Source organism: Dromiciops gliroides, chromosome 3 (assembly GCF_019393635.1).
Source record: "Dromiciops gliroides isolate mDroGli1 chromosome 3, mDroGli1.pri, whole genome shotgun sequence".
Taxonomy (NCBI): domain Eukaryota; kingdom Metazoa; phylum Chordata; class Mammalia; order Microbiotheria; family Microbiotheriidae; genus Dromiciops; species Dromiciops gliroides.
The window spans coordinates 50,934,543-50,947,363 of NC_057863.1; the positions used below are offsets into that span (position 1 = coordinate 50,934,543).

The 12,821-nt window shown below is 36.7% G+C and overlaps 1 protein-coding gene across 1 annotated transcript in view; it reads left to right on the forward strand.

Moving 5' to 3' along the window:
* The window catches only part of LOC122750185 (phospholipid scramblase 4-like), a 64,329-nt gene extending 51,728 nt beyond the window's left edge, over positions 1-12,601 (forward strand). Inside the window, exons 8-9 of the mRNA XM_043996863.1 lie at positions 2,463-2,621; positions 11,422-12,601. Of these exons, the coding sequence (XP_043852798.1) occupies positions 2,463-2,621; positions 11,422-11,478 (216 nt within the window). The 3' untranslated portion in view covers positions 11,479-12,601. The remainder of the gene's footprint in view (positions 1-2,462; positions 2,622-11,421) is intronic.
* The last annotated feature ends 220 nt before the right edge of the window (positions 12,602-12,821 follow it).

Consider the following 12,821-nt stretch of genomic DNA (forward strand, 5'->3'; position numbering starts at 1 on the left):
AAAGAATGAACATGAGCTTGGAAAGACTTTGGAAGATATGTGATTTGTTTGTGTGGTTTTTTTTGCAGGGCAATGAGGGTTAAGTGACTTGCCCAGGGTCACACAGCTAGTAAGTGTCAAGTGTCTGAGGCTGGATTTGAACTCAGGTACTCCTGAATCCAGGGCCAGTGCTTTATCCACTGCACCACCTAGCTGCCCCCTTAATTTTTTTTTTTTTATTTTTGGGAGGCAATTGGGGTTAAGTGACTCCAGGGCCAGTATTTTATCCACTGAGCCACCTAGCTACCCCTAATAGGGAGTAGAAAGGCCTGGCATGCTATGGTCCATGGGGTCACAAAAAGTTGGATATGACTGAATAACAACAACAATCTTTGTGACATAACTTTCATCCATAACTGTCATTAAAAAACAAATATTGAAGTGAATTGATCTTAGAACTAGATGTGGAGATTGCTGTATCACAAAGTGCTAAATGAAAATATTAAAAAAATAATGAAGCATGACCAATTGTGCTACTTTTAATAAAATATAATTATTAAAAAATAAGTAATGTTTTAGTTGGAATGAAATGGTTTTAATATACTGTTAATAAATAAAATCTTTATTTTAAAATATATATTTAACTTTTATTTTATTTTTAATTTATATTTTGAGTGTTTTAAAATGCATACAATATTAATATGATTTAAAAACAACAGTAAATAATATTTATATATTCAAGGCGTTATTCTAAGCACTTCACAATTATTACCTCATTTGATTCAAACAACAATCCTGGGAGGTAGCTGCTGCTATTATCTCCATTTTACAGATTAAGAACCTAAGGCAAACAGAAGTTAGGTGATTTACCCAGTGTCACACAACAAATTTCTTAGATAGAATTTGAACTCAGGTCTTCCTGACTCAAGGCCCAGTGCTCTATTCACTGTGCTACCTAGCTGTCTGAATGAATTAATAAATGGATGTTTGGATGGATACATAGATAGATAAATAAATGATAGATGTGAATAAACATAAATAAAATACATAAACATTTTTTTGCTTGTGGGGTATGAAAACAAAAGTTTAGAGATCACCGTTATATCAAAGATTCTTAATCTGGGGTTCACTGGGTAGATTTGAAGGTCTTGTGAACTTAGAAAAAATACACCTTTATTCCATGTAATTGGCTTCATTTGTGTGTGGGACAATTATGGATTTAAGTCAGATTAAACTCTGAGGATGGAGTCTGAAAGATACCTAGCCCCTCCCCCCCCCCCAATAGCTAGCTTCTTGCTTTGCCTAAAAGTTAATTGCTTGTCAAATTCTCACTGTCTCCTTTAAGTTTTATTGTTGAGATAATGGATTTGGGACACTTCTGTAAACTTTGGGGATGGGATCTGGGAGATATCCAGTCCCCCAGTAAGTTTTATTTCTTGTCACAGTTCTACCAATTAGCACTATTTACTTTACTTCTGCTTAGTTCCCAAATGCCAGCTACACCTTAGTTTATGGCTAGTAATAAACCAGTCGGCTTACTCCTCTCTCACATGTCAAAACCTCAGTCCCTGTCATAGATTAATTGCAGTCAGATAAGGGAGTGATTTCTGCCTCCCTCTTTCTTTGACATTCCTCAGACTTGTACCCCTTCCCCTTCTCCCCTTTGTTCTTGGACATGTCTCCATACAAGGATCATGAGCTGGGTTCGCACATTGGGTGAGACAGGATTGGATGTAAGACTGTGAGCTCATCTACCCTAGGTGTACGTGGGGACAGTCCTTTTCAAGATTACTATAAAAACCTAGAGGATTGGGCCTATCTTTACAAGACTTCAATGTGTAATTGGGTTTTGCCGGTCCTCGTGAGGATGTAATAAACCTGTCTCTGCTTGATTTGGTGGTCTCCTCAAGTTATTTGGGTAAACTGAGGCAGTTTGTCCCAAACAATTTGTAATCCTGTATATTTTATTATACGCATTTAAAAATGATTTTGAAAGGAGATCCATAGGCTTCCCCAAACTGTGAAAGTTATTCAAGGCAAAAATTAATCAACTCTTGTTCTAGACAGTTCCTTCATTAAAAATATACCTGTTCTGTGTTTTGCTCCATCTGGAATTTATAGGATGACTAATTGCCTAATTTTAGATAAACTAATCTGTTCTGATATTGATAGTTGGTAAAGACATGAATGTATGACAAATTAAGTGACTCCTATTGTTATCTGAATGTTAATCTGAATTAATTAATTAATCTGAATTGTTATCTGAAATAATGTCATTAGCCCAAAATGAGTAAATCTCCATTAAGAAGAATTTTAGAAAATTTCACAAATCAATGGGATAGGATAACCTTTTAAAAGGTACCCCTACAATCAACCCGTATAGTGGCTGACTCTACTATCTTATTGAACTCATTGGATTTTTGCCTATTCCAGCATAAAATACCTTGGAGGAAATCACTAATATCATATTTTTCTCTTTTCAGGTTAAATCATTGGATGGAAAAGATATTGGAAGAATTTGTAGACAGTGGCCTGGTTTTCTAAGAGCATCAATAGCAGATGTTGACAACTTTGAGATCACTTTTCCATTAGACCTCAGCATAACGATGAAAGCTATGATTTTTGCGGGTTGCTTCCTCATTGTGAGTCTTTACTTTTATTTTTTAAATATTTTTGAAACTCCAAACTTAAGCACCAGAAAAATGAGCATTTCCATATGCAAAGGAGAATACAAAGAGATGACTATATATGGAACCGTCAATCTCCTTTTTTCATACTACTTGCTTTAAATATATGCATACATACATATATGTTGTTAACCTGGAAATTAAGGAAACAATCAATATAGGAGAAATAAGGTCTTTAATCAGGGCAGAGGAGCTATAGCTCATGGTATTGAAAGCTCAGAAGCTAGGAATACCCAAAGATGGGAACAGAAGACAGGGTTTTTTATGGGGTAACAGAACAAAAAGGGAACCAAAAGATTGCTCCAAGAGTCATGTACAACTACTTAATGTAAATGAACCTTTAACACAAGAAACAATAGAACTGCTCCTAAGTTAAGTATAGATGCTACTGTCTTTAAATAGAAACTACTTAATGTAGATGGATGGGGGACTAACGTGAGGAAACATTGGGAGGGGATAAGTTGCTTGAGGGAAGGTGGGGGAGGTCCATAAGTCCATCAAGAGTCTGGAATTGACAAAGATTGGTTAGTCCCAGACAATTCATTTGTCTGGGAAAGGGGAGTAGGTGGGGATCAGTCAGTTCTCAGTGAATTTGTAGTTCTCAATGTATACATAAAATTTTCTATTTAACATAGTAGTTTCAAAGCAGTTTGTTTAGATTTCCTTCTGAACTTCCTTTTGTGCATTAAAAAAGGTACTTCAGGGGCAGCTTGGTGGCTCAGTGGATAGAGCACAGGCCCTGGAGTCAGGAGGATCTGAGTTCAAATCTGGCCTCAGACACTTAACACTTACCAGCTGTGTGACCCTGGGCAAGTCACTTAACCCCAATTGCCTCACTAAAAAATAAATAAATAAATAAAAATAAAATGGTACTTCAATGCCTTTCATTTTAGGGATTGTTATTGCTAAACCTTGCCTCTCTGCCCCAACCCCACCCCATCCCTATTCAAAATCAAAAAGAAGGGTGGAGGGGCAGCTAGGTGGCACAGTGGATAGAGCATAGGCCCTGATTCAAGAGGACCTGAGTTCAAATCCGGCCTCAGACCTTGACACTTACTAGCTGTGTGACCCTGGGCAATTCACTTAACCCCAATTGCCTCACCAAAAATAAAAAATAAAAAGTAGAAGAAGGAGGAGAAGGAGGAGAAAGAGGAAGAGTCGGGGGAAGGTTGGACACAGTCAAGCAAAAGAAATCCACACGGTGGCCCTGTCCAAAAAAAGTATGTCTCTATGTCTCTTCTTATATCTTGAGTCTATCATCCTCCTGTCAGGAAATAGATAACATCCTTGATCATGATAGGTTCCCTGTAGAGGTAGCTGGTCACTGAATTTATCAGATTTCTGAAGTCTTTCATGGCTCTTTCTCTTTACAATGTTGTCAAGCTTCTACAAAAGTAGTTTTGCTTTTGTTCACATCAGTCTGCATCAGTTCATACAACCTAGGATACTCTGAAATAATCTTTTTTCATTTTTTAAATATAATATGCCATTATATTCTTATAATTTATTCAGTCATTTCTCAATTGATGCATCCTACCCCCACCACACACACACAAACCCCGCCTCCTTGGATTCTAGGTTAGCTTAAAAAAAAAAACAAAAACAAACATTCCCTCCTTTTAATATCTTCTTCAAGGTCAGGAAGTCTGTTTTGCTGGCTGCTATTCTATATTCCTCTTACCACTTCATGTCATGCCCCTCCTTATCTTTCTCAACTTCTTGCCCCATTGTGATTGTTGTATTTCTAGACCAAATTGCTTGTGTGTATTCAGCTCTCATTTGTCCTTTTCAGATAAGAATAAGTTTCATCTGATGTTCAGTCTCCCTACTCCTTTCTCTGTGTTTCTATACATTTCTCATCACATAAGCCTTCCTTTCTATACAAGTATATTCATTTTACCTTCCCTTCTAAAATCCCCACAACAACAACAACAACAACAAAAACTCCAAAAACCTTTAAGAGTACTTTATTTTTCTTGTTTAATTCCCTCAATAATCTGTGCATACATTAAGGCTCCAAAGGGACACATTTCTTCTCTCCTATCATAATGATAGGATTATATGTTCATTGAGTCCTTTCCAGTTGTTCAAGTAAAATTACCATTCTAGGTTTCTCAGGACTCTCGTGTTTTTATTTCAAAATTCCTATTCAGCCCTAGTCTTTTCATCACTGTTTTGAAGTCCTCTCTTACAATGAAGAGTCACTAATTTCCCCACAAGATTAAACTTAGCTTTGCAAGGTTAAGGAACCCCTGGTTGTAAATCTAACTCTTTTGTCTTTTGGAATATTGTATTCCAAGGACTCCTGGTCTTGTGCAATCTTTATTCCTTTGACATGTGAACTATTTCTTTCTGGATGCTTGAAATATTTTCTTTTCCTTGATGTGAAAGCTTGGGGTCTGGGTCATGACATTCCTGGAAGTTTTCCCTTTTTTTTGTTGTTGTTGTTGTTTTGATCTTCGTGTTACTCCAATTGGTGATTGTTGGACTCACTCATTCTATCTCCATTTTGCTTTCCAATTCTAATATATTTGGGGAACTTTCATTTGTACTTTCTTTTTTTAAACATTTTTATATTTTATTTTTTACAATTACATGTAAAAACACTTTCAACATTCATACAAAAATGTTTTGAGTTCCAAATTCCTTCCCTACCTGCATCCTCTTTCCCTTCCATGAGAAGACAAGCAATTTGAAGTAGATTATATATGTGCAGTAATGCAATATATGTTTCCATATTAGCCATGTTGCAAAAGCAAACATAGACCCCCCCAAAAATAATAAAAATCAAGAAAAATAAATTATAAGCAAAAGTATGCTTTGATCCACATTCAAACTCCTCAGTTCTTTTTCTGGAGGTTGATAGCATTTTTCATTACAAGTCTTTCAGAATTGTTTTGGATCATTGCATTGGCTGAGAACAGTGAAGTCATTCATAGTTGATTATCATACAATATTGCTTTTACTATGTACAATGAATGTTCTTCTGGTTCAGCTTACTTCATTTTGCATCAGTTCATATAAGTTTTTCCATTTTTTTTTCATGAAACCCTCCTAATTGTCATTTCTTATAGCACAATGGTTTCCCATTACAATGATCAACCACAATTTGTTCAGTCATTCCCCAATTGATGGGCATCCCCATAATTTCCTATTCTTTGCCACCACAAAAAGCTACTATAAATGTTTTTGTACATATATGACCTTCCCCCCCTTTTTTTTATCTCTTTGGGATACAAACCTAGAAGTCACATTGCTGGGTTCTTTATAATTTCTTAATGTATGCTGTCTAGGATATTTTTTTAAAAATTGAGTCTAAAGATTCGCAAATTTAATTTCTTGCCCTGTTTCCTGCGTTAGCTTTTTATAATACCAGATAGCTTAAATTTACTTCTATTTTTTTCAATCTTTTGATTTTATTCTTTCTTATTCATTCATGGAGTCACTGATTTCTGTTTGATTTATTCTAGTTTTCAGAGTGTCTGTTACATGGGTGAGATATGAATTTATTCTTTAACCTATTCTTTTCCTTCTATTTCATTCCTCAAGAGCTCTATTTAATCCTCCATCTCTTGCTTTATTTCTTCTATATATTTATGTAGTCATCATAGAAAATTCATTTTTCCCCCTTTGAATCACTAATTGCAACTATTTTTAAGTTACACTCTACTTCTTTTGGGGAGCCTGTAAAACTATAATCATTATTTATACTAGCCATTTAAATTTTTTTCTTCATTGATTTAACTTTAGTTCTTGTGTTGGGGCTTCCTGCCAAAGTTTTCATGTATTCTTTTTTGGTTGGAGTAGTTAGCCCTGCTTAGTTCTCTTCCTTGACTCCTGACCTGACCCCTACCTTTTCTGAAGGTTCAGCCCCCTGGATCTTTGAGGGTCAGAGCACTGGAATTTCAGGGTTCTTTCTGTCATTTCAGGATAGTGTAAGGGGCTGAAATTCTAGCTAGTCTGTCTAAAATACCTAATGAGTGGTCGCCAATAAATTATAAGCTTTAGCAAGAGTTTAGACTTTTAAGAATTTATTAAGGAGAATATGAATTTGGTGAAGAGAGAGAAAAAGGCCTAGATTTTATCTATCTATCAAAAGGAGGTTGCATTTTAGCTCCACTCTCCATGAGAGTCCTCATGAAAGAGCCTGAGCCACACCTCCTTCATCCCTCAAGCCTCTTGTGAAACTGGAAATATCTTGTCCCCACACACACAGCTCCAAGCTAATTGGCTGATAGCTTTGATTGACAGTACCCATGAGCAAACATCACTTCCTGACGCCAAGGATTTGACCGCTTGGCTTGCCCTCAGAGACCTTCTCCTCATGGTGGAGCTTTCCCACAGTAACTCCCCAGCAGGTGGCATCATTCCAATTGTTACAATAGTTTTAAGGACCTTAGAGTCTCTGTGGGCCAAGTCTCATTGCTGCCATATAGCTCTCTTTACCTCCCTTCGCTGAGGCTTTCAAGGTCTACACCATGGATGGACTTTCTGAACACTCTAGGGCTTTCTCCAGAAAACTTTTACTCTTTTTATCTTTGGCCTCAGACCCTTACAGGTGATATATATCTGACCTTCCATACTAGAGACTACTGGTTTGGGGGTTTTATTGTTGTTTGTTGCTGGGTTTTTTGTTTTTCTTTTTGTTTTGTGGGGCAATGAAGGTTAAATGACTTGCCCAGGGCTACACAGCTAGTAAGTGTCAAGTGTCTGAGGCAGAATTTGAACTCAGGTCCTCCTGAATCCAGGGCCAGTGCTCTATCCACTGCACCACTTAACTGCCCTTGTTGTTTGTTTTTGATTTTTGAAGTGTGCTGGCACTAGATTTCCTTGTAGCCCCCTTTCCTTACTTCCTATGGCCTTCTGCCTATCTGTGCAGTTCTAGGTAGGAGAAATTTTGTATTTCCTTATTCCTCCCTTCATCATTATCTGTCTTGTGCATATTTCGTGTTTCTTTCCTTAAGAGGCAAGTGGGATGTGAGAGTTGAAATGGTGCCCCCTGCTGGCCTGAGAAATGGCCATGTGGCTTGAGCATCCAAGAACTTACCTTTTCTGGGATTTCAAAGGTCAGCCCGGCATCCAGAGGTTACTTCTGTAGAATCACTTGTTAGACTTGTCAATTAGAGCTACCAGCCAATCAGCTTGGAGCTATTTGTATATGGACAGCCCTGTTTCCTGTTTCAGAGGAGGCTTCTGTGATGGAGAGGGGTTGAGGGCCTCTCTCTTTCATCGGGACCTCATGTGGAGTGGAGCAGAGACACTGGCTCCCTCAGATAGATAGGGGAAGGCATCTTGACCTCTTTCTCTCTCCTCACCAAATTCTCATGCTCCTTAATAAATGCTTAAAAGTCTAAACCATTGGGGCAGCTAGGTGGCACAGTGGATAGAGCACCAGCCCTGGAGTCAGGAGGACCTGAGTTCAAATCCGGCCTCAGACACTTAACACTAGCTGTGTGTCCCTGGGCAAGTCACTTAACCCCAATTGCCTTACCAAAAAAAAAAAAGTCTAAACCATTGCTAAAGCTTCTAATTTATTGGTGACCACTCATTAGATTTTTAGACAGTCTAGCCAGAATTTTAGCCACATTACAGATAATAACTTTACAGGGAGCTAGGTGGTATGCATCCTATTTAGGAAGGCATCTTGACTAGAAGTCTCCCACAAATGTACAAAATCATGACTTTTGAAATCATGACATGAAATAAGTTCTTCTGAGCCATAGCCTTAGAAATGGCAAGGATTGCTTAATTTAACTAGCTTTTTGGAAACATGTTGCATATAGGAATTCCAGCATTGCTGAAGTGGGGAAATAACTCTTTACCCTTTAATGTAGGAAATTTAATATTTGTTTAATTGATGCTGCAATTAAGAGATTCTTTTCATATGGCATTAATTACATTTATGCTTACATGGTAGATCATTGCATTGTAGAAACAACAAAATGCTGGCTCTTCTAATTATTACCTGTGTAAATTAGGCTGGTCACTTACTCTCTCTAGGTTTCAGTTTACTTACCTGTAAATTCACCAATGTGGATAAGTTGAGGTCTAAGATCCAATTAACCTCTAGACCTATGATTGTATGAATCTGTGAATGAAAACCTGGGGAGAGGCTTAACCATAATATGGTGGGAGACAATTCGAGCACTACTTTTGACCTTTCTATATGTATTATGCAAATTATTTTAAATATACTTCAGGAATAAAAAAGAACAGGAAAAATATTGTGTTTGAGAGAAACAGGAATACAGACTATGCTTTTCTTTTCATGGAAAGAGTCCTGGATTTAGAGTTAGAGGACCACTGTTTATATCCTGCCTCTTCCAGTTGATAATTGTGTAAACTGGGGAAAGCAAGTTAATGTCTCTGGGCTTCAGTTTCTTTGTCTATAAAATGAGAGGGATAGATGAGATGTTCTCTAAGCTTCTGTTCAGCTCTAACTCTATGGTCCTATGAGCAATACTCTTACATAGTCTTTTTATGTGTGTGTGTGTGTGGGGGGGGCAATGAGGGTTAAGTGACTTGCCCAGGGTCACACAACTGGTAAGTGTCAAGTGTCTGAGGTCAGATTTCAACTTAGGTCCTCCTGAATCCAGGGCTGGTGCTTTATCCACTGAGCTACCTAGCTGCTCCTACATAGTCTTTTTTTTTTAATTAAAAAAGTATTTTATTATTTTCCAGTTACATGTAGAGATAGTTTTCAACATTTGTTTTTATAAGATTTCTAGTTTCAAATTTTTCTCCCTCCCTCCCCCTCTCCCTAAGACAGCAAGTAGTCTGATATAGGTTATATATGTACAATAACATTAAACATACTTCTACATTAGTCATATTATAAAAAAAGAATTAGAGCAAAAAGGAGAAACCTCAAAAAAGGAAAACAACAGCACCAAAAACAAATAATATGGTTCAATTTGCATCCATATTCCACAGTTGTTGGTTGTTTTTTTTCCTGGATTTAGAGAGTCTTTTCCATCATGAGTCCTTTGAAACTATCTTGTACCATTGTATTGCTGAGAAGAATAAAGTCTACCACAGTTGTTCAACAGACAATGTTGTTGATATTGTGTACAATGTTCTCCTGGTTCTGCTCATCTCACTCAGCATCAGTTCATGCAAGTTCTTCCAGGTCTCTTTGAAATCCGCCTGCCCATCATTTCTTACAGCACAATAGAAATTCATTACATTCATATACCACAACTTGTTCAGCCATTCCCCCATTGATGGGCAGCCCCTCAATTTCCAATTCCTTGCCACCACAAAAAGAACAGTTATAAATATTTTTGTACATGTGGGTCCTTTTCCCTTTTTTATGATCCCTTTGGGAAAAAGACCCAATATTGGCATTGCTGGGTCAAAGGGTATGCAAAGCTTTATGGCCCTTTGGGCATAATTCCAAAGTGCTCTCCAGAATGGTTGGATCAGTTCACAGCTCCACCAACAATGCATTAGTGTTCCAATTTTTTCCACAGCTTCTCCAACATTTATTATTTTCCTTTTTTGTTATATTAGCCAATCTGATAGGTGTCAGGTGGTACCTAAGAGTTGTTTTAATTTGCATTTCTCTAATAAATAATGATTTAGAGCATTTTTTTCATATGGCAACAGATAGCTTTGATTTCTTCATAAGAAAACTGCCCATTCATATCCTTTGACCATTTCTAAACTGGGGAATGACTTGGATTCTTATAAATTTGATTTAATTCCTGATATATTTTAGAAATGAGGCCTTTATCAGAAGTACTGGCTATAAAAAATTGTTTCCCAGCTTTCTGCCTCCCTTCTAATTTTGGATGCATTGCTTCTGTTTGTACAAAAACTTTAAAATTTAATGTAGTCAAAACCATCCATTTTGCATTTCATAATATTCTCTATCTCTTGTTTGGTCATAAACTGTTCTTTCCAAAGATCTGAAAGGTAAATGATTCCTTCCTCTCCTAATTTACCTATGGTATCACCTTTTATGTCTAAATCATGTACCCATTTTGACCTTATTTTAGTATAAGGTGTAAGATGTTGGTCTATGCCTAATTTCTGCCATATCTTTCAGTTTTCCCAGCAGGTTTTGTCAAATACTGAGTTCCTATCCCAGAAGCTGGAGTCTTTGGCTTTATCAAACAGTACATTACTAAAGTCATTTACTATTGTGTCTCCTGTGCCTAGCCTATTCCATTGATCCTCTTTTCTTAGCCAGTACCAAATAGTTTTGATGACTGCCACTTTATGGTAGAGCTTCAGATTTCGTACAGCTAACCCACCTTCCTGTGCATTTTTTTTCATTAGTTCCCTTGATATTCTTTTTTTTTTTTTTTTTGCAGGGCAATGAGGATTAAGTGACTTGGCCAGGGTCACACAGTTAATAAGTGTCAAGTGTCTGAGGCCATATTTGAACTCAAGTCCTCCTGAATCCAGGGCTGGTGCTTTATCCACTATGCCACCTAGCTGCCCCAGTTCCCTTGATATTCTTGACCTTTTGTTTTTCCAGATGAATTTTGTTATTATTTTTTCTAGCTCTATAAAATAATTTTTAGGTTGCCCCTACATAGTCTTTTAAAATAAAAAGAAAGAAAAAAAAATTTGACAACTCTCACCACCTAGTGTAATAAATATTTTCAAATTTCTTCAGAAGAAAATAGTAACTTTAAATTTTTATTTTATTAGTATAGTTAATAAAAATTAGGAGGCTAAATGCCAGTATTTTTCTGTTTACACTTAATTGTTTATATAATATATGTGTGTTTTTTTTTAATTCTAGGATTTCATGTTTTTTGAAAGTCGTCCACAACCCGCCAACCACAACCGCTCCCACTAACGTTGATGATCATACGAGTAAGAATAGTGGAATGTCAGAGTTGGAAGGGGTCCTATTGGTCATTTAGTGAAATCCATTCATAAGCAGAATCATCAGATAGACCATTCCCTGAAAATGGCTATCTCATCTCCATGTAAAGACCTTTGGTGATAAAGAACTTTGTACCTTCAAGAACAGACCACTTCATTTTGGAACAGCTCTAATGGTTAACAAGTTTGTTCGTTTCTTATATGGGCCTGAATATTGATCAGATTGATTAGATCCTCTGTAATTTCTACTCAATACTCCTATTATTATTCTCAGTCAGAAAAACAACTCCAATCTCTCTTCCAAATGACCTGAAGAAACCTAGAGTTCTTTAAATACTTTAATAAAGCTATCACATCAATCTCACCTCCTTGAACTCCCCAAACAAGGTTCCTGCATATTCTCGCCTCTGTTTCTTTTAAGCAACATTATAATATTACGGTAATTGTCCTATATATGCCCAGTTTGGGGAGCAGACTCCTTTGTCATCTTGGTAACATAATTAATGTACCCATTGTCAGTAGTTCATCAAGTGACTTGGTATATAACACTCTTCTTACATCTGTCTTCTTTTATTCTCCTTCCATATTTTTTGAAATGAGATGTTTAGGGGGGGAAATGGAGACTTTGTATTTCTAAATGATAACCATGAAACTAGCTTTACTCCTTACTTCCCTACCACTGCCACATGATATGCTTTTTCTTTGGAGTTTCCTGAAAGTTAATTCTATGGCTACCATAATATATAATTCTGTCATCCGTTGTATATTATACTAGCCTGCCTTTATGATTGGCATACTCTCTCCATTGGATGCCAACCATTTCCTGTGTCTTTATATGTAAAATGAGGGGATTGTATTAGATGACCTCTTCCAGCTCTAGAACCCTAATCCCATGACTCTCCCAAAAATCCTCTACAGGGATTCGATTTAATATTCTAGAGGCTTTCTAAGTCTTATAACATTGACTGGTGTAAGTGACAGTACTATTGCTAATTAGCAGCTTACCCCTTTTTTGAGTTATGCATCTCTCTGATCTTATTTATGTCATTTATCCTATAAATTTGTTGGTAAAAATTGTAGCCTCTTCATCTTATATATATATGTATACATGCATACACACATATCACTTGGTATCTGTTGGACATATGTGTATGCATGTATGTATGTGTAACATATGTATAGACATACACACATGTGTATATATCTCACACAAATGCAGATATGTATACATATACATACACACACATGCACACACACATATATACACACACAGAAATAGACACAAATATTTACACATATACCAAATCAAATAAA